General features: G+C 39.0%; 2 protein-coding genes across 2 annotated transcripts; both read right to left on the bottom strand.

Annotated features, from left to right (window-relative positions):
• Positions 1–308: 308 nt before the first annotated feature.
• On the bottom strand, positions 309–18405 carry si:dkeyp-72a4.1 (uncharacterized protein LOC100148058 homolog). Its single transcript, XM_044096179.1, has 5 exons — positions 18285–18405; positions 12207–12421; positions 11996–12056; positions 11773–11916; positions 309–496 (listed from the first exon to the last, which is right to left on the bottom strand). The coding sequence occupies exons 3-5, from the start codon at positions 12036–12038 to the stop codon at positions 309–311; spliced, it is 375 nt and encodes a 124-aa protein (XP_043952114.1). The 5' UTR covers positions 12039–12056; positions 12207–12421; positions 18285–18405.
• A 1314-nt stretch (positions 18406–19719) lies between these two features.
• dipk1b (divergent protein kinase domain 1B) lies at positions 19720–25197 on the bottom strand. Its single transcript, XM_044144558.1, has 6 exons — positions 25151–25197; positions 24734–24870; positions 23604–23738; positions 22308–22415; positions 21894–22070; positions 19720–21767 (listed from the first exon to the last, which is right to left on the bottom strand). Exons 2-6 carry the CDS (start codon positions 24797–24799, stop codon positions 20955–20957), a joined length of 1299 nt encoding a protein of 432 aa, XP_044000493.1. The 5' UTR covers positions 24800–24870; positions 25151–25197; the 3' UTR covers positions 19720–20954.
• Between the last annotated feature and the right edge of the window lie 1292 nt (positions 25198–26489).

Here is a 26489-nt window from a genome sequence, read left to right as displayed (position 1 = left end):
GGATTTTTGGAAGGATCTTTCTGATGGACAAACTCATAATAACTTGATGAAAAGCGAAAAAGTATTATGAATATATATTAAAAAAACTAATTTGCTATGGAAAGTCCTTTCCAGACCGCACTTGAACTTCAACACAAAACCTTCTAATACTGCGGAGCTTCAGCTTATTTTTTCTTCCCTGCACCCCCACACACAAGTACTGAGATTTTTTTTAAATCGTAACTCCCATCGAGATTCTGGGTCTGCGTCCGAACTTAATTTCAAAGTGGAGCAGGATGAAAGTGCTATTGTGCAGGAGTACATCAGATTCACCCAGAAAAAGAAGACACAGAGGGACACAACAGATGAGAAGCTGTGCTGTCTGCTCTCACCGCCTCCAGTTCGTCGAGAAGCAGCATCTGACGGTCGGCTACCGCAGAGCGCTTTGGGTTCCACGAAGTTCTCTCTTCGTACGAATGTCCGCGTGACATCCGCTGCTGCGGCGGGCGCCGCAGATCTGAACGGGGGAGAGAGAGGAGGAAAAGAAATGTAACAACAAAGAATAACAGCATCTGTGAAAAGCAAAGAGAGAGAGAGAGAGAGAAAAGAACGCAGCCAAAATTTCTGCATGTTCCTAAGAGGTTCTAAATGTCCAGATTTTGTTTAGTTATATTTAGTTGTAAATAAAGGGAAGTATCCCCTTTATTGTTGATATTTTAATTGATTATGTGTCACTTTCACTAAAAATATTAGTCTGTTTGATGAGGACGGCGTCTTACAAATAGATATCCATTTCTACATTTTGCTTTTTTTTTCTCCACCAACACATTTTTTTTTTTTTTCTGGTTCCATAATGATGTGCAGAAGCCAAAATATAATGAAGCTGCAGGAAAGTAAATAAAAGTCCTCTTGAATACTAAGAAGTAACGGACAAGAAAGGCTGGTGGTGTAACGGGGCGTTTTGACGAAGAACCGACCGGATTAAAGATATTGATGCAAAGAGAGTTGATTACTGAAAAAGGATCAGGTTGTAGATTAGAAACTGAGAGCAGCTTTGAGGGAAGGCAAATAACTGCAGCTGAACTGAGGAAATGGGAGAAATGGCTGGTAGAACATGTAAGGAACATGGGAAACCAAAACAGAAAAGTAAATATATCAGACAAGAGCCAACAGGAGAAATTGTCACCAAAAAAAAGGCTTGAAGGGAACACCAAAGCAGTAAAAACCCAAGAAGGATAGAAAATATGACTTTTTAAAATCAAACACTAGAGCCACAGCAACAGAGTTGAATAAAAATACATAACAGTAAAGCACAATGAGGAATCTTAAACCAAAACAAACGACTAAACTGACTACGAAAAGTAACCTAGAACTATAGCTGGTAGCTCTGGGCTCCATTTACCTCTGAAACTGGGAACAAAGCAAACTGTAAAGCAGTTCCGAGTTTGAACATCTGTTGGATTTACTAATTGATAAACACAAGAAACGGGCTATTTATTATTAGCAACAACAGACTCGGCTGCAGTGCTGAGAAAGTAGCATTTTCCCCAGTAAAGATTTAGTCTCTTTTTGCTTCTTTGTAGCTCTCAAGGTAAAAAATGATGTGCAGCCCCTGGCACCGACGGCAACAAATCTTTTGCGCCACTGTGGAAGAAATTGGATCCACTCTTTATTTCATCCACAATGTAAGTGGGTTGTTTTTTTTTTTTGTTGGTTATTTTTCCCCCAACCATGAACAGCCTTTTCGCCAAAACGTCACCTTGAAGTACTTTGACTAGTCCACTCCAGCTTTCAATTTCCTCAGATCAAGCTGTTGGTGTGCTTCAGAAGATTATTGTCCTGCTGCATAGATGAGGTGTGCTTGAGCTTAAGATCAGAGATTCTTCTAAAAATCCACATTTTCACATAGTGTGGCAAATTATTGTGCAAAGTTTGCATATGTAAAAGTATTTTAAAAGCTTTTTTCATTTTAAATAAACAGAAATAAACTAGTACTGCATATTTAATGCTGAGATGAAACCTTACTGAAAGTCTTAGTTTCGTTTTGTGTTTCTAGCTGAGAGAAATGTACCTTTGAGGGGAAACGAAGCATATTGGAAAGCTAGCAAACGTTAGCGCAGCTTTGATCCATCGCATTAGAAGAGCTGCGTGTTAACAACTGATTGCTGTTGATCCATGGATTCAAGCACCACTAAATTAAATCCAACCTGAACAGATATGCAAAAATATGCACTCATGCAAGATTTCCCATAATCAACGTTCCTATAAGAAAAACAGACAAAAACTAGACTAGAAATAAAACTAGACATTTGGAGTGGCTTTCAGCGGTCATGAAATTAAAGGTAAGTTTATTTTTATGGTTTGTATAGTAAAAAAAAAAAAAAAACGAAAGCTCTCAACTCATCTGTCAGGTTTATGACAGGCAGAGGATTCAGTTTGTTACAAGATTTGTGACAAATTATGATTTGTTCCCAATTCTGTATTAAATTTAAAAAAATACCTCTCAACATTGTTTCACACAGCAACCTATTTAAGAGCATAACCAGAGTTATGCATGGATGTGGTTTCTTGCAATCCATGTCTGTAAAAACTGCTAATAGGAATACTCTTCAGTTTGTCTTATGCAACCAGCAGAGCAGCTCTCACTTTTTCTTCCCTCTGGTTATTGTTAGAGCTACTTACTATACAGCGCTCTTGTTTCTGTTGCTCTCACTCTTCCTCACATTTCCTGAAGAAAAAATAAATAATCCAGGTTCCAGTCAGGCAAACGTATAAATACACATAATCCAAAATTGAGGACGAAAAACAAGCACCATAAGAGAACCATTGTCTGTGTGATGTGCAAAGTGTTTATGCAGACATGCATCAGCCATTTTCTTTTTGGCTGTCCAAATTATCATACCACCGAATTAAAATGCATTTTAATGAATGCCACCAGACAAGTCAGCGAGAATATTTCATTTTCCTGGTCATAAAACCCACATCTCTCTTTGGTAAAAGATACTTCCATCTTTGACTACAATCTTTTGACAACAACTTCAGTGTCAAGTAGATGTCAGTTATGAAAGACATGTAACTTTTCTTCATTCATTTGGATCTGAATGCAGGCGAAGGAAAAGCCTGAAAGGAACCTGCAACACAGGTCCAAGGTTAATAACAAAAGAAAACAAAACATTTACCAAGAAGCACTTCAAACTAAATTTAGGACTTTTCTAGTTGCTGTTCTTTCTAATCTTTGGACACGTCTCTACAGAATAAATCTGTTAAAAAAATGCTTAACATAATTAATAGTCCATAACACATCTTGGCTGCATTAGGTGTAATTGTTGCTTGCTTGTTTCAAATAAGACCAATTAAATTTTCTTTCTAACCTTTTACCACAGTAAAAGTAAAATCAAATCAACCATAGCAGTTTCTGCTAAGTTATTAAGATCTTACATCTAAACAAATCCATTTTTATCCCCAAACCATCTGCTAATGTCTAATCCCCCTGTCACCTCCTCCTCTATTTCTTAACAGTGTTGACAGAATATTGGAGAGATTACCTTCCTCTTCTTCCTGTACCTTTTCAGTTTTTGCGTAGTTACAGATAACAATATAAAGAAAGCACAGAAGTCTGATTAGAGAAATGAAACCAACTCGTGTGCAGTACGTTACACAATGCGTAGGCGGAAAACAAGTATATTTCACTTACTGCAGTAAATGAAGATGAGCACATTTGGGAAGAGAGGCATCGTGGGGTCAAATAACACCCCTGCTGGGTGTTCATGATAACAATGCTTGTTGTTGGATTTTGTTTGCATAAAAGTCAAACCAAGATCCTCAAAATGCATGGTGTTAATCTCAAACAGCCACATTACATGAGCTGTCAATAAATCCAACAAATGAAATCTATACAATTTAAATCCACTTTCCATAGAAGATATGTTTGAAGTCTTAAAAAAAAAGAAAAAAGAAATAGTAAAAATCAGAAGTTTGGCTTCATTTGCTTTTTCTGTGGCGTTTTCTACGGATGTCCATCTTTATTTTTGTCCGCATTTGTTCTAAAAGTAATTACCCCAACAACTGCGTTTGTTGAGAGATTTACACCGATGTGATTCGAGATTTAGAGCTCATTAAGTGTACATGAAGTCTGACTTTGCAGACTTTGTTGTTTTATTGAAGGAAATCAAATTAAAAATGCGAAGCAAAGCTCCATCAAGTCCAAGGACTTCCATCATTCGCTTAATCTCTTTCTTGTTTATCTCTCTCGTTCTCATAATCCTAGAGCTTCAGGTTTAGCTGATACTGTATGGCGTAATTTAATCAACACGGGGATTATGAACCTGTCTCCACAAAAGCTTGGTAAAAAAAAAAAAAAAGCAGCACGTCTTTTTCAGAACACGACTTCAAGCTGACCTGCGAGAAACTCGTGTTGTGCGTTCGTGCATTAATTTGACGTAGAATGACACGGTGATGGTGATGGGTTTTACACATCTGTGAATAAGACCTAATTTAAGAAAAGATGTAACCTTTAGGATTTCTCAGCGCTTAAATTATTTATTTAAACCTGCCCCTGCTGTAGCTGTCAGCTGTACGGGCCACCGTTCTTACACGTACTGCCCATTTGCCTGAGGAATACATTACTGTTATATTACGCTGAAGAAATGCCGGCAGAATTTATGTGGCATGCTATGCCGTTGTGTTTTCATGTATTGCTTCAGATTTATTTAAGCTGTAAATAAATATAGGGCTGCCATGGCAGGTATAACGAGCCAATTAAAGCAAGCGCTAAAGAGGTGATTGATTATTGAACGAAAGTACCATCTCAGCGGAAAAGGCTGCGTTTGTTAATCAGGAGAAACGAGGGGCGTTCTTTGAACTAGGATTCATAAACACGGGTGGCTTCGAAGACACAACGAGCTCTGTGGCGTTGTTTCGAGGTTGCAGCAGGGGATGCGCTCTGTGAGCCCCACAGAGAGGAGATCAATGCCATGACCGAGTGTGTGACCATCTAAAGCTTTTGACACCCTCCCCCCACCAAAACGGTGAGATGCCTCCCCAATAATCCATAAATCACCAGATAAGGAATTACTGAGGTAAACAAAAGCAATTTAAAGTCAGGAGTAGAGATAGAAAGGAGGAGCGAGTCCCATTAGAACAATACAGGAACAGAATCAGGTCAAACAGACCTTGACCATCCTCCTTTTATTTGACACACCGCCGGCTCAGGAGATGATGGTGATCCCTTCACATCCTTTTCTAGTCCATCTCTAGGAGGTAAGTTGCAGCGGGCATCTTGATTGAACGGAAACAAGGAAGCAGACCCAGATCCCGTTAGCCCCGGATGGACGAGCCATTTGAGAATCTGGAGGACATCCCAACCCAGGAGAAGGTTCCGGCGCTGTGGAAGACTTCCTCCCTAAGAAAACTTACCCATCAGAATTGCAGGTGAGCTGCTCTGATGTTACACACAAAGGTTCTAGAGAGAGTCGTCCTCTTGTTCCACTTGAGTGAGGACAGAAACCCAAAGAAGGGAACGCTATCCCCACCATAGTGTTTTACTCTGCACAGAGATTTCCAGAAATGCTGCAAATGTATCTGATGATGCATCAACAGCTATCTGGCGTATCAGAGGTTGACACGATGCAGAGTACAAAGAGTTAGGGCAGCTCTCGAGTCTACTGATTAGAGATATTGTCTTGTAATAATTGTTTGCCTCTCCAGTGTTGCCAATTAGAGGGGAAAATTCCAATGTGGATTGATGGACCAAAATAATCATCAATGAGAACCAAATAAGTCCATCCTTCATTATGACAGATTAAAATCAGTCAATGTTACTTGTGCTTTTGGTGTTAAGTATAATGCGAGTATTTCATATACAATTCATAAATTTTGTAATTTCAAATGCAAATGATCAAAATTAGGAATAATGAGGCTCAACTATGACTACTAGATTGCAGTAAAGTGATTCCAATACAATCTCTTGATGTGTGTAGAATATGCACCAACAGGCATTAGTGGGGCAAACACACAACCATGCTTACATTGAAATAGGAAGTGGTTATTTTAGATTTTTTTTTTGTGAAGTTATTATTGGTAACAATTCTCTCTGAAGAAGACAGATGACATATCAAAGTGAACGTTTGTAAATTTGAAAAAAGTCCTCAGAATGGTGGACGCTAACTTCTAGTCAGATATACCGTCTACCCTCCATGTTATCTGACTTTGATACTGTTGCATCCCAATGACATGAAGACTTTTGTTCAATTTTTATTTTACGTTAGTTCTGCAGAGGAACGTGTTCCTTTGTTTTCCGGATCTCAAAGTTGTTTGAAAAACTATCTGGATGGTTAACTGGTTCACTGAATCTGCTGTTGGGACTCGGCAGATGCAGTGTGTACAGGTTGCTAGCTTCCACCGTCTGCGAGATGACAGATTTACACTCTTGGTAAGTGAACGCAGCAATAATAAAACCTCACTTCAAAAAATATCCAAGCTAACCCTTAAAGTCGTGTTAAGCTTTTTCACACCCACACACGTTCAACTCGCCTTTGTGTTTCTCTCTCGGTTTCCTGCATGCTGCCCACTTGTAAAACTGTTTGTGCGTTCCCACTGACTTCACTATGCAGGTAAGGGTTGTTGTTTTTTTTATTCATTTTTATTAATTTGTCAGTCTATTGTTTCAATATAATTGTTTTTACAGTTTCTGAGCCCATTTTTTCTTTCATAATTCTGATACCACACAAATTTAACAAAATTTAACCCTCAAATAATTACAAAACGTAGTGGCACATTTAAATCTCATGGGAAAGAAGTTATTTTATTTTTCTTTGCTAGCTTTTCTTCGTGTTTCTGGCTAAGAAGTGTACAATTATTCAGCAAATACCATCATTACATATTAATCTGTCATGAAGTTACTTACTTAAATAAACGGTAACATAAGGTCACACATTTTTCAGTTTTATGAATGTTTTGATGTGGATTTGTTCCATGTTATTCGTGATTGTGTCTCAAAAGGTTATAAAACCATTATTGCCACCATTTGAGCCATCCAATCAGATTGCAGCTAGGTGCCCCAGCCTAACTCAGATTTTTATTTGCATGTACCAACAACTGTGCCATTATGCTCCTCTCTTTACCTTTAACTTCTTGACTGAGCGGATCAATAACTGGACAATATTAGCGTTTTATCCCTCTGTCAATAGTGGTGACTAATACAATTATAAGCTCCGGTGTAACAGAGCACTGATATCTGGTATTGACTTTATGCAAAAAGCCAAAACAAATTTAAGTCAATACTTCAAGTTCGGTGGAGATGCTTGTCTAACATTTTATTTGAAATATTTCAGTTTAATGCCCACTGTGGTGAGTCAACCCTAGTTGGCACTCTTAAGAAAGAAAACCGATGGCTTAAATATAAACTTTTTTTTATATTACTGGTGTTACTTTCACTGCATTTGAAAATCTGGAGGTTAACATTGACTTCCCATCACATTAAAGCGTGCGCACCCACAGTGAGACTCCTACAGAGTATGGATTTTAGCCTCCTTGCTCACCTGAAGCAGAAACCTCAAGGAAGCTTTGAGGTTTTGTACAAGCCACAAAAATTCTGTTGACCCGAACATTTCTCACACAAAACATTTGCTGAATTTATTTTTAAAACCTAATGGGGTTTTTTTTAAGCACGCTAATAAATGTTGACATATCTATCATCCGAGACGTTTCGTTTGTGTCATTTCATTAGAATATTTAAACATGGCCAAAGTAAAGACTATGCCCAAGAATTCATTTGCAGCAACCTTTCGTTTTGGAAAAAAATATGATTTTCACTCCTATAAATTACAAATGCAATCATATTTAAAATGGTGGGGAAAAAAAAACTGATTAAGCCTTTACTTTATAGTATTTATAAATCATCTGCCCTCTTCTTACAGCGCATTTCAGTTCACAGACGTTGAGAGTTTGCAAAGAACTCTTTGGTCCAACATGTCCACTTGTTAAGTTCTCTGAAAAACAACTGGACTGTGAAAACCAATGGACAAAAAGACACTCTGCATGCAAGACTGTCCGAATGTGATGAAGGCTGACTAAACAGAGGGAAAAATAATGAGAGGGTAATTACTGAACAACAAAAGCTTTGTAAGACAATGTTAAAAAACAAAAAAGAAACAGCACAGTAACTGCTGGCATAGAAACCAAATTACATACAGTTTGATTTAAGACTTCAAACAACACTGTGATGCTGGTTTTTTTGTTTTTTTTTTCTTCCTTGATTTGACCCAGTGTGTCATTTTCCTAATATCTCTAACATTAGGATGATTCCTCATTACCCCGAAATATAAATGTATTTTGGGATAATTCATCATATTTTACAGTCAGTTTCCAATAGATTACATATTTACCACAAATTTCTGCAATCTACCTTCCATCTCCATAGTACTCTGACAGGACGTTTACATTTCTTGAGCATCAGCAGTGAGAATTTTTCCATTTAAATTCCAGATTAAAAAGACTTGTCAGTAAATTAGAAGATAGGTTTATTTAAAAAAAAAAAAAAACAACCCTTGTTTCTCACTTCTGCATGTGTCTATTTTTTTTTGTTTGTTTTTTTTTGGCTTAGACAGATTTGCATGAAATTTAAAATGTATAATAAGCTTAAGTAACAATAATATGATTGTGCTAATAACACAATCATTTAAAGCAAATAAGTCATCATGACCTAATGGTATAAAACTAACAATTATTCCTACTGACAAAAAAACATTGATTTGTAACATTATGATTCTATATTTATCTACTGTGATTTAGATATTTAGACTTAGTCAAAACGTATCAAACACAGATAAGAAAAAAAATACTATTAGTTTTTGAGTAACCATGGTTATTATACCTTATTCTGTTGGGGTTTTTTTTTACTATAGTGAGCTGGTATTAGAGTTAATTTATCTGCAGTCAGCTTAAAACATCTTTACCATAATAGCAACAGATGGCAATCCTTTAATTGGCACATTGTTGTTTCAGAAGCCTTTTTTTTATTTTTCAGCCAGCTGGCTGAATATTCACAGCAACAGGTGGTGGAGGGGCAGCGTATCTCTATGGAACAAAAAAATAAAATAAAATTAGCACTTTCTATGACGCCTCATAAAAATTTTAACTGTAGGAGTGGGATAATCACATTTTTTGACTGTTTTTAGACAGCAGTGTCACTTTAGATGTCATGAGAACATCTTCAGTGGAAAAAAAAAAAAAAAGAGTTTAAAAATCCAACCCAAGGATGAGTTTAAGTCAGTTTATTGCCTTTAGAGTCAGATTTCTAATGAGAATTTACATCCATTTTATTAGTGCGATATTGTGACAGCGTTACCTAAAAAGGACGCCATTTCTGTCTGATATCTCAACACCCTTCAGAAATAGTTCCACGACATACAGCCTCATTACATATTACAGCTCCTGGTCAGAACACTCTGTGTGTTTTCAGAACATTTCAGTATGTACTTGCAGACTTGCTCTTTGAATTTTATTTTATTTTTTTTTGTGGAGGGGGCAAAGGGGGGCTTCCCAGAAAAAAAGGATTATATGCAACATTTCTAACACAGGGAAACTGTGAGTCAGCGTTGATCATCCTGAGGAGCGTTTACACCTCTCTCTTGTCTGCTGAGCTCCATGCACTCTCACCGGACATAACCCGTTTATCACCGTCATCGCATCAGGCACGTCGACACACAAACAACAAACCAACATGAAGCGCGGTGTGTGTAGCCCACACCTTTTCATGGGCTGTCACATCTTGAGGTGTGCTTTTCTTTGCAGTCTCTAGGGCTCATGTGGAAAAGTGATGGAAATCAACCTAAACACACATGCAGGTAATGATTTCAACTCCCCGCCCCCTCAATCAAGAGCCAAAAAAATCACAGTGCTGATGGGTAACGGGCGGCGTGTCGGAATGGCGCCGACATGTCAGTCAGTCAGACGTGGAAAAAAAAACTGCCTGCTACATCATAAAATCCACTCCAGGTATCTTTTGGTCTGAGCACAAATTGTGCTCTTAGAGGCCGAGAATCGAAACAGAAACAATACGTTTGAATCTGGTTCAGGTTTTTTACTTTTTTTTTTTCCCACTATTGTGTAACTCAATTTTACTATAATACTCTAAACTATCAAGGCAAATGTGATACATTATAATGTGCCTTCAGTAAGACTTTATAAAGTAGAATTATTTCATTGAAGTTTTTATGCAATTGGCCATCACAAAGTTGCATCCTGTTAGTTGTTTTTTTTAAAAAAAAAAAAAAAAAATTTACCCAAGACGATCTGTCAAGGCTACTGAGGTTTACCAGAGAACATCAGTGAACCAGTGACGTCACAAAGACCAAGGAGCTCAGCAGGCGGGTCAGGGATGAAACTCCAGAGAGATTTATGTCCCACAGCATTTAGATCGACGTCTGCTTTTGCACATCTGAATCGATTACATTTCTGCAAAACGTGACTACTTCTTGTAGGTGTGTTGAACCCACAATCCAGATAACAGTTTAATTTAAACCAGTGGATTAAGTCATTGTCGACCACAAACATCGTGGAGGAAATAAACAGAAAATAAATAAATAAATCCAGTCAGACGAGAACAAGCTTAAACTTTTAGCCCAAATTGGAAATGCTGTGTGTGTGTGTGTGTGTTTGTGTGTGTGTGTGTGGTGAAAAACTAAAAGTGCATCTGATCCTGAAAACACAGTGAAACAGAGTGGTGACAGCATCATGCTTTGGGGATGTTTTGTCTCATCAGTGACAAAGAATCAGACTGACAGTAACCCTAAATGTACAGTCTTGCCTACAATGAAATGGTCACAACAGCAGCATGTTAATGTGTAAAGAAAAAAAATGGCCCAGCTAAAGTAACATTTTAAATGAAATAGAGAATCTGAGGGAAAACTTTAAAAAAAAAAAAAAAAAACAGGCATGAGACCAGATGCCCTCCATCCAATTTGACTGAGCTGCAGCGTACAAAAAGTCAATATTTAGCTGTCAAAAGGCAAACAATAATTTTCAATCAGTAAAAAAAAAAAAAACTTGTTTTTTCTATTTTACAGTCATGAAAATATTAGTGCTGGTCTTTGACTAGAAAACAAATATTCAATCACGTGTGTAATTGTAGTGTTCTATGGAGAAGTTGGAAGGGTATAAATTATCTTCATCGCTGTCTATTTGGTGATGGAGAGCCATTGATTTGCACAGTGTACTTCTCCAAGAACAAAAGCGAAGCAAATTCACGTATTGCGGCTGGGCACTTCCATTAATCAACCTGCTTCAATGCTCAGCCTAGATGCATGCTTACAGAAAGAAGCAACCTGCACCTTATTTCATGATGGCCCCAGTGCCTTCATCATGCATACTCAGAATTAAAGCTTTACCTTACGCCAGCAAACTGCAGCAGATTTGAGTTAAAAGAAAAACCCGGAGAAATTGTTCCTAAATCTAGGTCACGAGAACCAACTTCTCCCCCCATCCATATGGAGTTTCACAGCTGGGCTTTAAGGGACCAGCCAGTTGTAGTAACAGCAGCTACTCCACTTTCAGCACTACCATATGGAAGGAGGTGCAATAACAACAACAAGCATTATCACCTCCTGCAGAACACCACATGCTCTCATAGGTGTGTGTGTGTGTGTGTGTGTATGCGTGTGAGGAAAGGGGGAGAAAAAAAATAACAGAGATTCAGATAGAAGATTTAAAAAATTCACACTTCAGAAAAATAGATAACAGGATGCTTAAATATGAAAGACTTTTTTTTAATGGAAAGATGACAGGTTTGCTTACCTGAAGGGGAATACGAAAACATGATTTCTTGTTCTTGTTGCTGCTGCTGCTGCTGCTGCATCTTGAGTCCTCGCTCCTGGGAGTGACACGACCAGAGAGCCGCGCTCGCTGCGTGTTGTGGTGACGGAGTCTGTGGTGGAGCAGCTCGGAGGGAGAGAGACAGCAGCATGCGCGTAAACACCAGGGCGACAAGACGCGAAGGGAAGCGATCCTCGCAGGCTACCTTGGAAAGTGACTGCAGCCGCCACACTCTCAGTTTCTCTCATTCTTGTTCTCGTTCCCTCCTGGGGTGTGTGGGGAGGGAGAGGGGGGGGAGATGTGAAAGCACATGTAACTGCGGCTGGAGATCTTTTGACGTGCACACAGAGTCAGGAGGCATGGGAGGAGCGAAGAGAGCCGGGGGAGGTGCTGAAAGGAAGGAACGGAGCAATTACCTTTTTAGTGTAGACTTACTCACTCAGGCGTTGAGCCGTCCCTCTCCCCTCTCTCCTCCCCTCTCTCATCTCGGTAACCTTGCGGGGCGCTGCACGCTGAACCAATTCGGAGCTTACATGCACTACATCAAGTTTAAGTCCGTGTATGACAGATCCAATCTTCTGGGAATTTGCGGAGCTGAACGGCACCAGGCCAGCGTGTCTGGTCAGAAATTCTGGAAAAAAAAAAAAAAAAAAAATTAAATTAAATAAATGAATCAAAAGCAGTCAGCTGCAGGGTTAGTAGGTCAGGAGGAGTCTGCATGTGGGTTTCAGTTCCAACTGGGGTGCAGTGTTCCTAAGACACTAGAAAATGGAGACCTGCATTCGTAATGGAGGGAGAAAAGTGGGTCACGGAGGGTCAAAATCAGGAACTGGACAGTTAGTTATCTTGGGATGCACAGAGCTATGGATGAGAATGTTTGTCCCCTTAAATAGTTTCTTCTGTGTTTTTAGTCACATTTTTGAAGCTCATTAAATAAATGGCTAAATCCAATCTAGCCTTTATGGAACAGTAAAGGCTCCACTGCATAAGCAGGTACTAACCCGCCTCTGCTGGCAGCAAGTCACTCACATCTCTTTGGAGAAAATCTGCCCTACTTTTCTTCGCAGATTTGTTGTAATTCAGACGTATTGGAGGATTTTTGAGCATAATCTGTCTGTTTTAGGTCATGTCACTGCATGTAGACAGGTCACTTGTCTGGACTTTGACATTTTAATAACTTCATCAAAAGGAAGATGTCGTGCTTGGGTTTATTGACAACATATGCATGACAGAGGTGCAAGACTGGTTTAGTTAGTAAAGTTAATTTAAAAACACACACACATTATAATGCAGTGTATGCAAATATCTGGTTTTAGTTGTATAATAGAAAAACAAGAGATCAAATAACAATAACGAGGTTTACCTACATCGTCAAATTACAAGCTTTAGATCAGGGGTCTCAAACTCCAGTCCTCGAGGGCTGCAGTCCTGCAGTTTTTAGATGTGCCACAGGTACAAAACAAAGGAATGAAATGGCTTAATTTCCTCCTCCTTGTGTAGACCAGTTCTCCAGAGCCTTAATTATTCTATTCAGGTGGTGCAGCAGAGGCACATCTAAAAATTGCAGGACTGGAGTTTGAGACCCCTGCTTTAGATGTTTTTAATATTAAGATTGCAAAATGCACACAAAGCAACTTAGGTTAGAGAGTGGTAGAAAACACTTAAGAAACAAAAAACAACAACTAAGGAGTACCAAGAGTTTTGAAATCCAGTTAACAAGTCTTTCACTTTTGGTAACAATACTGCAAAGTATAAGAAAGAAAGAAAAGAAACAAAATTAAACCAGAAACAAAACCTGGCTTTGTTGGTAAACTTACACTTGATTAGAAAAGTGTGAAAGTAAAAGAAGAAAGCACAAGATCACATTTTTCCAAGCTGTGCTGCTCACACTTACAGAAAAGCCTGGACAAGCCTCATACTGGAAGAATATATCTGAAATGGCGAATCATATTTTACTTTCCTGTCATGCTGTTCCCGAAAAAAGTTTATTCTGAAGCAAATTTCCTTAGAATAATAGAAAAATATGTACTTTTCTTCAAGTATTGAAGTTTCACCTCCAAATTTCATTCTTCTAGGAATCGACTGACTCGACAAAATCAAAGGATTTTTTCCCCCTTCACTCTCTTCTGAACTTCCTTGACCTTCTTCAGTCCGTTTATTAGCTTTGTTGACAGTCTTGTCACTACACGCATACAAACTGTTCCAATTCTGTTTTAGCAAAGGGATGCGATTAGTTTGCGAGTCCCGTCACGCTTACTTTTTTTTTTGCGGACTCAGTGGATTCATTTGCAAAGGTTTTGTGAATTCAGTCAGTCTGGTTTGACAGAGCACAATGGTTCACAGATGTCCGCTGTATTTTCAATATCAAGACACAAAAAAAGGGCCTCCATTATGAGTAAATGGAAATTCATCATAAGCTACAGTGTGATAATAAAAGAGCAGGAGCCTGGCATCGTTTTGTGTTTGTTTTTTTTTTCTCCAGGTACAACATGCGACTGTGCTGGACATGTGTGTGATTGACTGCGGGGAGTTTGGCCGTTGTGTGGTTCTTTCGATAGACACTCAAATCATTTCTTCCTGATGGATGTCGTCGCTGGAGGTAGAGGCCAAGAAGCAGAGAAGATTTGTGTGATTCTAAGTGTGCTGGAGAGAGATGTTCAACGTTTCTATGAAACCAGCCGCTATCTCAACAGCACGGGATGCAGTGCGGACAGCTATCAGGTTCTTCGCCTTTGTGTTCGTTTGCTTCACATTGTCTTCCTCTTGTCAGCTGTGGACAGGTGGAGCACCTCCAGGCAAATGTAAAGTTATCCGCTCCTCTTCATTTCATTTGGTGCATTGTGTCCTTTAAAGATAATTATTTTACTAGTGAAATGAATAACTATGATGCATTTGAATTTTCTAAACAGCATTGAGATTTTAGGTAGCAGAGTGAGGAAATGTGCTCAGTTTGTCCTTCAGTTCAGAAGTCTAAACCTATACAAATTGGGAAAAATTTTAAAAACTATTTATCTTTCTGGGCAAGATATAAATATATCTAAATTTATCAAAACAGACAGACAGACAGACAGACAGACAGACAGACAGATAGATAGATAGATAGATAGATAGATAGATAGATAGATAGATAGATAGATAGAAATGAAAACTGCCATATAAACTATATATATATAAATATATAAAGATATAAATATATAGATATTTGTATATCTACATCAATCTATCTATTGATGTATATCAATAGATAGATTGATGTCTAGGCTAATGTATTCAATTCTATTATCATATTAGATTATTGCTGTATTAGTATTTAGTATTTTAGTACTTATTTGTGTTTTTTTCCTTCCATCATAATAGATTCACACCTGTGCTACCTGGGCTTCCTGTCTGTCAGGATGACCCTAAAATCCGAGAACACTGGAGTCCAATCCAATACTTTTCGCAGTACATCGACGACAAAATCTTTGAAGATTTGGCAGCTTTTACAAATCAAAGACAGCTGCAAACTACAGGAGTGTCACTAAATACTATTGATTTTCTTTGGCATATCAGTACACATGGCCTGCCTTGGCTATCCCAGAGTTAAAATGTTTTGGGCTAAAAAAACTAAAGTGCCAGTTATTAGCAGGAAAATGACAAGGGATAGGTTCTACAAGCTGAGAAGCTCACTCAAGATTGTTGATGATCTGGATGTAACAGAAGAGACAAAGGAGTCAGACATTCTTTGAAGAGTCAGACCATTGCTTGACCGTGTGAGGCAAGGTTGTCTCAGACTTCCAAGGTATAACAAGGTCTGCATTGATGAGCAAATCATCCCTTTCACAGGCCGCTGTCCAGTCAGGCAATATGTCCCAGGCAAGCCAAACCCTACTGGCCTAAAAGTCTTTGTCCTTGCCTCTCCAAATGGTCTGGTGCTGGATTTTGAGGTGTATCAAGGGAAGAATACGTTCAGGGGCCAAAGGTTGGGAGTTGGAGCTGCAGCAGTCTTGCGATTGGTTGAATCTCTTCCCACAGGAACCTGTGTATTCTTTCATCGATACTTCACAACAATCGATCTCATGGATGCTTTGCTTGCAAAGGGTCTTTCAGCAACTGGAACAATAATGAGAAACCGAGTACCAAAGCCATGCCAGCTACCAGGAGATAAGCAGTTGCAAAAAGAAGGGAGAGGAGCATCAGTGACGGTGGTCCGGAGGAGGCCTGAGCTGGTAATCACTAAATGGTTTGACAATAAACCAGTGTTGATGGCTTCCACTGTGTATGGGAAAGATCCAGAAGATATCTGTAGCAGATGGTCCAACAAAGAAAAGGCTAATGTCCAGGTGCGACGACCAGCAGTAATCAGAGAATACAATGACAACATGGGTGGCGTAGACCTGTGTGACCGAATGCTGAACTTTTATCGCATGTCAACCAGGACCAAGAAATGGACATCACGTGTTATCGCTCATTTCTTTGATGTTGCCATTACAAACGCTTGGATCCAATACGAGTCTGACAGTAAAGCGATTAATCGATCATCTAAGAACACCCAACAGTATCTGGACTTCAAATTGCACCTGACTGAAGAGCTGTTGGATAGTCCTTCATTTGATGGCAGCAGTGAAGACAGTGAAGAAGAGTATCAGCCACCAACCAAAACAAGGATCCCTCAACCAGAGCCCTCTGTACGCAGACTAGGGGCCAGGCACATGCCAGAGATGGTGGATATCAAGCATGCAGAAAGATGCAGGAATAAGGGCTGCAATGGCAAGACATACATGAGGTGTACCAAATGCAAGATGTTTCTCTGCATCACCAAAAGGAAAACGTGCTTCCAGGATTAATCACGCTAAAATATCCAAAAGAAGAACTGTAGAACTGCTTATGTTCAATGTTCAACTAAATACACAGGCAACTATAGTCCTTGCAAGCAACAAGCAACAGAAAACAACCAAGAGTGATAAAGAATTTAGTTTTTTGATCAAATTAAATTTATTCTTTTGTTAATATCACTCTAAAGCCATAATCTGCTCATTTTCTAAATTCAGTTGTATTTTCACACTAAAATCATCCTGTTGTCCACTACAGTGGACATGCTGTGAAATTAAAAATAAAAATATGTATAAAAAATTTTTAATTGTAAGGTGTTTTTTAGGCCCGAATAGATAGGAAATCGCACAAAAAAAGAAATTGGAACACACTTTTTTTCTTCGGTTCCCAGGATATATATATATATATATATATATATATATATATATATATATATATATATATATATATATATATATATATATATATATATATATATATATATATTTAAGTGACGTGCATTGACTTAATGCACGTCACTTATCATAATCATATTTACATATGTAGGCCACTTGCATGTTATTGTTTACATCAGGGAACAATAACATGCAGGTTATTTCGCGCATGTGGACAACACTGGTGGGCAAAAACATTATTCTACTACATGTCATCCATAGCCGCGCTGCCGCCGTATGAAACTTGGAAATGTAGGTATTATTAATTTCGTGCTGTGCTCCACAGCAAAGGAAAACCCGTGGAAGTACAACTCAAAACCACGTCTGTCTCGCTCTCTGCATTGGCCAGGGTATGCGCAGACTCGTTGCCATAGCAGCTGACAACAACGCCCCTAAAAAAACACTGAAATATTTCAAACACAAAGAGCAGAACATTCAGTCTGTTGCAGCAGTACGGTTTTAGGCTTAATGTTCATTTTGCGATTATTAATAAGTGATTGCTGTGGTACGAGGAGAAAACTATAAATATATCCCTGCATTTGACTTTACTCCAGCTAATTTAAAGAGCAGCATTTACCCAATTCATATGGTTTTGAAATAAAGTACCTTGAGAGAATCAACACTTCTTTTGAGCTGTCATAAAAACAGTGAAATATAATTAAGAAGAACATTGAGGTCAAGGACATTCGAATATATATATATATATATATATATATATATATATATATATATATATATATATATATATATATATATATATATATATATTTATAAAATAAAAATAAAGTCAGATTTGACTAACTTTCTCGTTAGAAAACCTAATTTACATTTAAATATTTGAAACTAGCTTTCCTAATATGGAAGTACTTCATATTTGCCCTTTTTTATGTTTGTACAAACACCGAACATAGAATTCCCTGCTTACAAAGTCTTTCTAAAATGTACATTTCCTCCGGTATATTCTTTTGGCGTCATAAAATGAGGGTCATCAATAACTCAGTCTGTGCTGGCTTATTGTCATGTCATCTATGGCGGCCTCTGGCGGTGTGTTTTATTGTTGCACGTAATTTGCCTTTGGCCTTTGTACTTTTTTTTTTTTTTTTTAATCCAAAAGTTTTGATTGAACTTTCGCAGCACCTTTATGCCACGATTCAGATTTTGTAGAGGACTCGGGAGCCGAGATCATTTGTAATTAAGACGAGCCTTTAAAAGAAAAAGGAAGGCAAAAAATAAAAAGTAACAACTTACAGGACCGCGAGTGGAGAACATAGCGTGGGCCCAGCGGAAATGCCAGTGAATGAGAGACTTTGATACTGAGGACTGATTACTGACAAAATACAGGAGGGTGATTACAAACCTGGCGCAGCTGGGAGAGCAAGCAAACATTTTCGTTGTTTGCCAACCACCAATAAACATCGAAGAAGAAGAAGAAGAGTCAAACAGGCTGTGGGATAAAATAAATAAAGCAGTTATTAAATTTTTGAAGGAAACAGGAATATAAAAGAATTTAGATTAAAGCGAGATCCTCTGGTCCACACTCAAGCATAGTAAATGGCGATAATACACCTCAACGTTAGATGTCACCCGCCAGTAAAAATCAGAAAGAAGGCAGGCTGTGGGAAGGAGAATAAAGAGGAGGGGAGCAAATGGGAATATATGGGAAGAAGGTTTACTATGCCAAGAAGCCTCCACAAAGACTGATGCAAGGATAAAGCAAGAAACCAAATACAAAGGGATAAACTGATTAAGCAATAGCCATAAATGAGCAATACAACAATAATCAAAACAAAACGGATGAAAGCCAAAACTCAAGACACTCAATTGTGACACTTTGTTTTTCCTTGTGCTGACAAGCTTCATGGAAATACTGAATTCATTTCCCATTGACTTGTCCACACTCCACACAGAGCCAATACTATACCTGCTTTAGTGACCATGTAATCGCTGTGCTTCATCGAACAGAAGATCCTCCTGACAGTAACCTCATAGACAATGTGTGACAAGGGTATTCAACTCCAGTCCTCAAGGCCCGGTCTCCTGCAGTTTTTAGGTGACTACCTGCTCTGACAGACCTGAATCGAATGGCTCAATTGCCTCCACAGTAAGTAGCCAAGTTTTACAGAGTCCTGCTGGTGACGTATTTTCATTTTTGTCTCCTATTAAAGATTGCAGGGCACCAGCCCTCGAGGCCTGGAGTTGAATAACCCTGACTTATGGAGTGTTTTCAAAATATAAGTTCATATGTGAACTTTCTTTTTAGTAAGCCAACAGTTATCAAAAATCAGAATTTTGTTTACGAAACTAAATGTTGAATTTTTATTATCTGTAAGGCATATTATTCAAAATGTTCAAGGATAAAGGGTTAACATTTGTATTTGTCTAAATATAGTACATCTATTTCAATTTTTTAAGCTGAAATAGTTAAATTTTTTGTATGGTATTCTAATTTTTTTTAGATGTATATGTAATCCTTAAAACAGACAACTGTTACCGTAGATAAATGTAATAATTCACAAGCGTTACCAGCAACAGCACAATCCCAAGAGGAAGTGACACTGATTAAATGAAACTGTAATGTGCTGTTCTATTTACTTCCTTATGAAAGACGGCGGAAAAAAAAAAAAAAAAAACTTTATCTCTACTGTAAAATGTATTTTCACCATGACGTACCAGAAATAAGTCGCTTGAACCAAACTTTAGTTTATTTTCTCATAACCGTACATCTCCTGTGTTGTGATCAACCTCATTTACAGAAAATAAAACCGCAGCTTTATTTAAAGCTGCAGTCACAGACATAAGGAACAAAAAAATAAATCCAAGTTGCTTTATTTTAAAAACTAAATTACATGTAGAACCAAACAGATGGCGTTACAGGCAGAGTCCTGAGAATAGTGTGCAAATGGGCGGATTATCTGTCACAACTAACGAGTTGAAAAACAAACATGACGGAGTCATACATAAGGTATTTGGGTTCGTTGGTTCTCTCGATTCACATTATAAATTGCGGTTCACAGTTTTCAGTTACAGTGTTGTGAAAAAGTAATTACATCCTATACCTAATGGCTGGTTGGGCCACCTTTAGTGGCAGAAAACAGTGCTATCAACACTCTGACATAACTCACAAAGAACCTTTTTGGTGGAATGCAAGATTTTGGTCCACTCTTCTTAGCAAATAAGAAAATAAAACCTTAGTTTTATTGTTTTAACCACTTAGAGATAGACTTGCTGGTGTTTTGGATCATTGTTATGATGCATGATCCAAGTGCTGTATTGTTGTCTCTGTATTAAGTCTTTATCGGTTCATTTATTGTTCACCTTTTTGGTCTTATAGGCACCTGTACATTTTTGATTTACAAATTTTGTCATTTTAACCACCATTGGTTGAAGCAGTGGAATTTATTGCCATGCCCTCTTCTTCAATATTAATTGTTGGTGCGTTGCTGTTTTTATGATAACTTGCACTTTTAAGACTTTTTAGCCCACTTCATGTTGTCAGACAGGTTTTACTTAAGTGACTTTTTTTATTCGGCAATTTTAATCAGACCTTTGTGTGAAAGCATGTAAAAATGTGAGATGAGTCAATTCATAATTTAATAAAAAATATATATATTTTGTCAAATTGTCTGGTTGGGTTGGATAACTTTTAAATGAACTCCTCATTGAGAACTATTACTATGTTCAATAAGGCTATCTTTATATGACATCAACATTTGTTTGATGATGTGAAACATTTTTAAGTATGACAAAACAAGCAAAAATAAAGGGGACATGTTCCTTGTCACGATCCTGTATCTCCATTCAGTGTAGGATGACAATCACACAAATGATTGAAACAGTTACGCTATTTGGCAAAACTAAAGATTTTCTCTTGTTTTGTATAATTCGTGAGACAGAACAGCTGATTGGTTACGTCTGCTTTCAGGAGTACTGTGTGTTGGAAATTTTCTTCCACAGTAACGTCTTCAGGTTGTTAAGAACCAGCGAGTGGTGCACTTCCATCTGGCTGGCTAACCCACTGAGTGTCACACAGGTGCGTAGCTGCTTCTCCAGATCGCCCCGCAGGTCTGACGGGGCCCCAAACAGCAGGTAATCCTGCAGGAGCATGCACACCTTGGCGAGGTTGGGCTGCACGACCTCCGTGTTGCACTGCTTCACCAGTCGATCGCATGTGGCGGTGCAGTCTTTGCCGTAAGTGCAGTCCGCGTTGTTCTCGCACCGCCGGCCCTTTAGGAAGGCCCGCACCACGGCCTCTGACGCCACGCTGCGCAGGTTGGCCATCTTGCAGTCATACTTGGAGTTGTAACCCACGTGGTGGGGGCTGGCGTCGCAGATTAGGAAGCTCCCGTAGGATCCGTGGAAGACCTCCTCCACGAACTCCAGCAGGCCGATGGTGATGCGGGCCCTGCGGGGCCAGGATGGCGCCAGCCAGTGGTTCAGACCAGAGCTGAGGGCTTCCGGGACGACCGTCTCAAGGTAATGAGGGACCTTCAGCCTGTAGAGGGAGCTGTGGCTCACCCGTTCTGTCACGTACAGGTCTCCACAAAAGCCCAGAAGCTTCGGGGAGTGTTCCTTCTCCTGCAGCGCCACCATCAGGAGGAACTCGTTGATGTGAAGCAAAGCCCAGATGGACTTGGCCTCGGCGAGAGACACTTTGCCATCCTGGTTGACGTCAGCGAGAGTGATGACTCTGTCCACCAAGGCGCTCAAAGATGGTTGTTCACCGAGATTAGCCTAAAAAAAGAAATTAGACGCTCTGGTATTTTAAGTAAGAAAAAAAGCACATTAAGAGCTCCTTTTCTTCTGTGCATCATTAGAATGATTTCTATTTTCAACAAAGTATTTTGATGTAAATGGGACCTTAAGGAAACTGTGCAGCATCTCTTTGAATTCGTCCATTGAGGTTCCACGAGTCGGCTTGTCGAATAAGCTCATTTCTGGTCTCGGCAAAGTCTCTGGGACTCCATCTATGTTCACTGGATCCTCGATGCCACATTTGATTACCACCGGCCTGTCCTTCCAAAGTCCAATGTAGACCTGAAAAAGTAAAATCAAAATTAGAGTTAGTTAGAAATATGGAGAATATTTTGAAATGGTAGCCCACATTTGTGTAATATACCCTGACGGGATTCAACCAAAACCGCATAAACTGTAAGTCCATATGCATTTCTTAGCTGCTTATAACTATCATTTTACAGACATACACAAAGATAAAATTTAACATATTAAAAAAAAGCATTCAAAAGGGAAAAAACCAGTGTGTTCGTGTTTTACCTGATGGGTGGAGGAGGTGGACATGCAGCGGTGCAGCGTCAGAGTTTTCTGATCACACAAGGCCTTACATGACGAGCCTGAAATGATGCCCCTTCGGTAGTGATCGCACTGCGAAAACAAGCAAAGAAATGCCCAACGTCTGGCCACAGGAAACAGGAAGCAATACGAAGTGAGCTAAGAAATATTAGCTATTTTAAGACCTCTATATTTACGTAGTCTATAAGGTCTACTAAACAAAAGCTGAACCTGTGCAGATATTGAAAGCAAGTAAATAAGACACGTATCACTCTTTAGAGGGACTTTTTATCTCTCTCCTTGTCCGATTATGATATTACTGCCGACGTGCTGGAATTTCCGCCAGCTGGTGCAGAGGGCGGAGGTTACGTCACACATCAGAAACTGCACACTCGACCAGATGGAGTTCAAATTAAGGGCAAGCGAAGTTTGTTGAGCCTGAACCAAACATGAGTCATACCGAAAGGAAGTGATTCTGTCGTTTTCTGAGAGGTCGATGTCATTTCTCACTGCAGCAGCATCACACATTTAGAGTTCAGACAAAGGCAAACATTTAGAAATACGCTGGTGATGTATTTCTGGGTTTTTTATGTAAAGCGGGAATTTGTCACCTTGTTAGAAGACAAATTGGAAACAGCTTAGTTCTGAGCAAGATTAAAAGGAAATCATACCAGCCAAGCCTTTAAAGCAGAACATTTAATGATTTATGGAGTTTATTTTTGGGTGTTATGTTGAATGGGGGATTGGTACAGTGATTGACACAGATACACTTGCTCAAAATGAAGGAACACTAACTTTCATTTTGTCCTATTTACTCCACTGTATCCAGGTACATTGTGGTTCCTCCCATTTTAATTCCATCTTACTTTTTAAGACCCTTCTAGCCCAAGTTGTGTTGTCAAGCAGGTTCTAGTCACTATTTAACTGCAAAAGTTGGTTTGGATTTTTTTTTCCTCTATTTGAAAACAGAATCTTGCATTGACTGGTGTTCTCCTGTTTGCACTCTTTCAGACTATTCTGCGACATTTTGGCAAAGTTAGCCAGTTTGCTAATTTGCTCCGAACAGCCTCAAAAATCACATGCACATTGTCCGAGTACTGCTAAACGTTCCCTTTGTTAGCTCGACAAAAGACCGGTTCATTCTTAATACGTGTGAGTGTGACTAAGAGTATTCGGTGCAGCTAAGTGGCGTCATGAATGAAATTTCACATACAAAAGCAAAATACATTCCTTTTTTTTTTTTTTGTCACTGTGAGTAAATACGAGTACTTGTTTACTTACGATGACCATTTGACACACGTGCCCGCGACACAGCTCAGCGTACGAGGCATACTGCATGTAGACGATCCAGCTGATGATGAGAATGCCCAGCCAGGCGAGGAGAAGGTACTTCACCTTGATGGCCGGGAGACGACTCTGTGGAGCGCAGAGTGTCCACTTAATTGGAAAGTCATTGCAAAGGCTCATGGGAAGTAGAATGTATTGAAAGGCTTCACTTATATCATGTCTTAATAGATTTTTACAGCAGCATTCACGCGCTTGTAACTTTGCGAAACAGCCAACATAGAATTTAGGCTAAATTGGACATTTTCGCCAGAGTCTCTAGATTAATAGATTTTACAGAGTTGATTGCAAAGTGGTAGAATGGTAACAAAATCAACATCAGCAGCCAACGTCGCACAGTAAAAGAGAAGGGAGCTCCAACCTAAAAAAGAAAAGGAAAGTGTGGCATGTAATCGAGTTTGTCAAACTTACTGTGTTTGTTTTTGGGGGTTTTTAACATGACAATAAACTTAATACTCGGATAAACTTAATGCGACTATATCTAACAAAGTAACTTTTTTTTAAAGTTCGAGCTCCATTCTTTTCTCTTTTTTTTAGTGCATGGCCAAAGTTGCTAATTTTTAATTTCTCATGCTTTCTCGTTGTCATTTCTGGTATCTATGACCTCGTGACCCCAGACTTGCATATACTTGACCCCCCAAGTGGGGCCTCAAAAATCATCTTGTCTGGATCACAAACAGTTGAAATGCCACTTCATCATTTCCAGCCAAATCAGTGCAGGCTCAAGGACTTCATACCGCACCATGCTCAAACTAAAGCAGCAACGACGAGTCACAATTTCACCATTCTTTCCAAATAGATAAGCTGTTCAAAATAACATGTTTAGCACAACAATTTCTATAAGGGCCCCAAATAGTCTGCTTCCTCTTCTCCTTCATTTCCTCAGCTGGGGCCCAAAAGCTAGCTGTCTTCACTCTTGCTTGCATTTGCATCTTCTTTTTTTTTCTCCAAGTGTTTGTGAGGTTGAGTAGGATGAGGACATGTTGCGATGGACGTACATTCAGGCAGATTATCTAAACAATGCTTATCCGGTCTTTTTTTTTTAATTATTTTTAGCAGGTACCTACCTGCAGGCCTTTAGACAGAGGGCAGAACAGCATCAAATGGACCAGTCGCCGCAGAGCCCTGGGCATCCTGAGCGGTAGTGAGGAGGCAGCGGAGCGAGAAAGCGGAGATCCCCGTCAGATCACATCCTCACAGCAGCCTGCACGCCATGCGGTCGCACTCATAATTATGACGCACTTTATGTCGCCCTTGCATGTAATATGCCTTCTGAGTCAGGGTAATTTTTACTTATTTTTTTAGCATTAATCTCTCGCTCCAAGAGAAAAAGCAGCAATATCCGGAGCGCGTCCTTGAAATAGAGGAACTTCAGCCTCCATAAGGGCTTTTATATGTTTATATATAAAAAATAAATCATAAAGACAGAAGAAAGGGATGCCCCCTATTCCAAAAAATCATTACAAGCTAAAGCTCTTCCTTACCCCATCGAAAAATAGCAACAATGATGCAGGCGGTGTGTCGCGCGACGCATTCTCAGCTCAGCTCTGCGCTCTTTTAAAGGGACAGGCGCCAATCGCGAGAGGTGCTTTTATTCCGCCGACATATAATGGAGAAAGATCCGTTTATTTATTTTTATTGGAAGCGGCTTTGTTTTTTGTTTTTAGGATAAAAAAAATAGTATTACCCTTATATACAAGTACATATTAAAAAATTGTCCAGCTGCACGATTACATTGAATTAAGTAAAAATCTCAGACCTTTAAAAAAAAAAAAAAATCCAATTCATTACATTGAGCGATATAGCCAGCGTTTTTGGTTCATAATTTTGATCATTACGGCTTTTCAGGATAGAAAAAACCCCATTGCAAAAGATCAATAAAAAGTGATTTTTGAAACAGAAATGTAGTCCTATTGAATATAGTTTTGCTCTGTACAGTTGAAGCTCTTTATGGCATCAATGCAGCGCTGCAGGTAGGCCCAGGTTTACGGTGACCCTTCAGCTTAGTCTTATCAGTACACTCTGCCACAACAGCTCCTTTGAGGAAATTCATCAGGCTGTGAACCAATACCAACTAAAACAAGTGTTGGTGCTTTTAGCAGTGTGAGCTGGTGCCGTGCTGGTCAGCAGAGGCAGAAAGCCCTCTAACATTTGCTTTTGGATGGGTGTGCCTTGATTTCCCAAATAAATGCATATTTTACCGTCCGTCTTCTCCTTAGATTTCAGCATCGCCTGAGGCCAAGGATCGGCTCAACAGAAGAAGTACAGCAGCTTGTGTATAGCCGCGGCTCCACATTGTGAACGTCCACCCCTCTTTTGAATGAGATGTCTTTTACAATCCGTTCCAGGTTTTTCATGTTAGGTGTGGACTTTCTCATTGTCACGCGGCACTGTGAACAGAAAGTCTCCTTCAGCAACGACCTTGTTGTGGGGAGCGAGGAACTGACCGCTCTGGCTACCTGCCATGTCAGCAAAATAGCTGCAAAGTTTGGCTTTTTGTTAGCTCTAAGCCATGAGAATCAAATTGAACAGAAAGAAAGTGCATGAAAAATATCACACTGCCTTCAAAAGAGGTTTGAGTTTGAATTCCATTATTGGAATGAACAAACATTTCAGTTTGTTGTTTAGTAGATTTAAATCCACCAAAAAAGTGAGCTCAGCAGTAAAACATATTTTGTCTCTTAAATTAGTTTGAAAACACTGCATAAATTGATTATGCAAAAGGAAAACATGACAAGAGTAAAGATAAATGAACTTTTTATTGATTTAGGATATATATATATATATATATATATATATATATATATATATATATATATATAT

Source organism: Gambusia affinis, linkage group LG17 (genome assembly GCF_019740435.1).
Source record: "Gambusia affinis linkage group LG17, SWU_Gaff_1.0, whole genome shotgun sequence".
Lineage (NCBI taxonomy): Eukaryota > Metazoa > Chordata > Actinopteri > Cyprinodontiformes > Poeciliidae > Gambusia > Gambusia affinis.
This window is presented reverse-complemented; position numbering and strand designations above follow the sequence as displayed.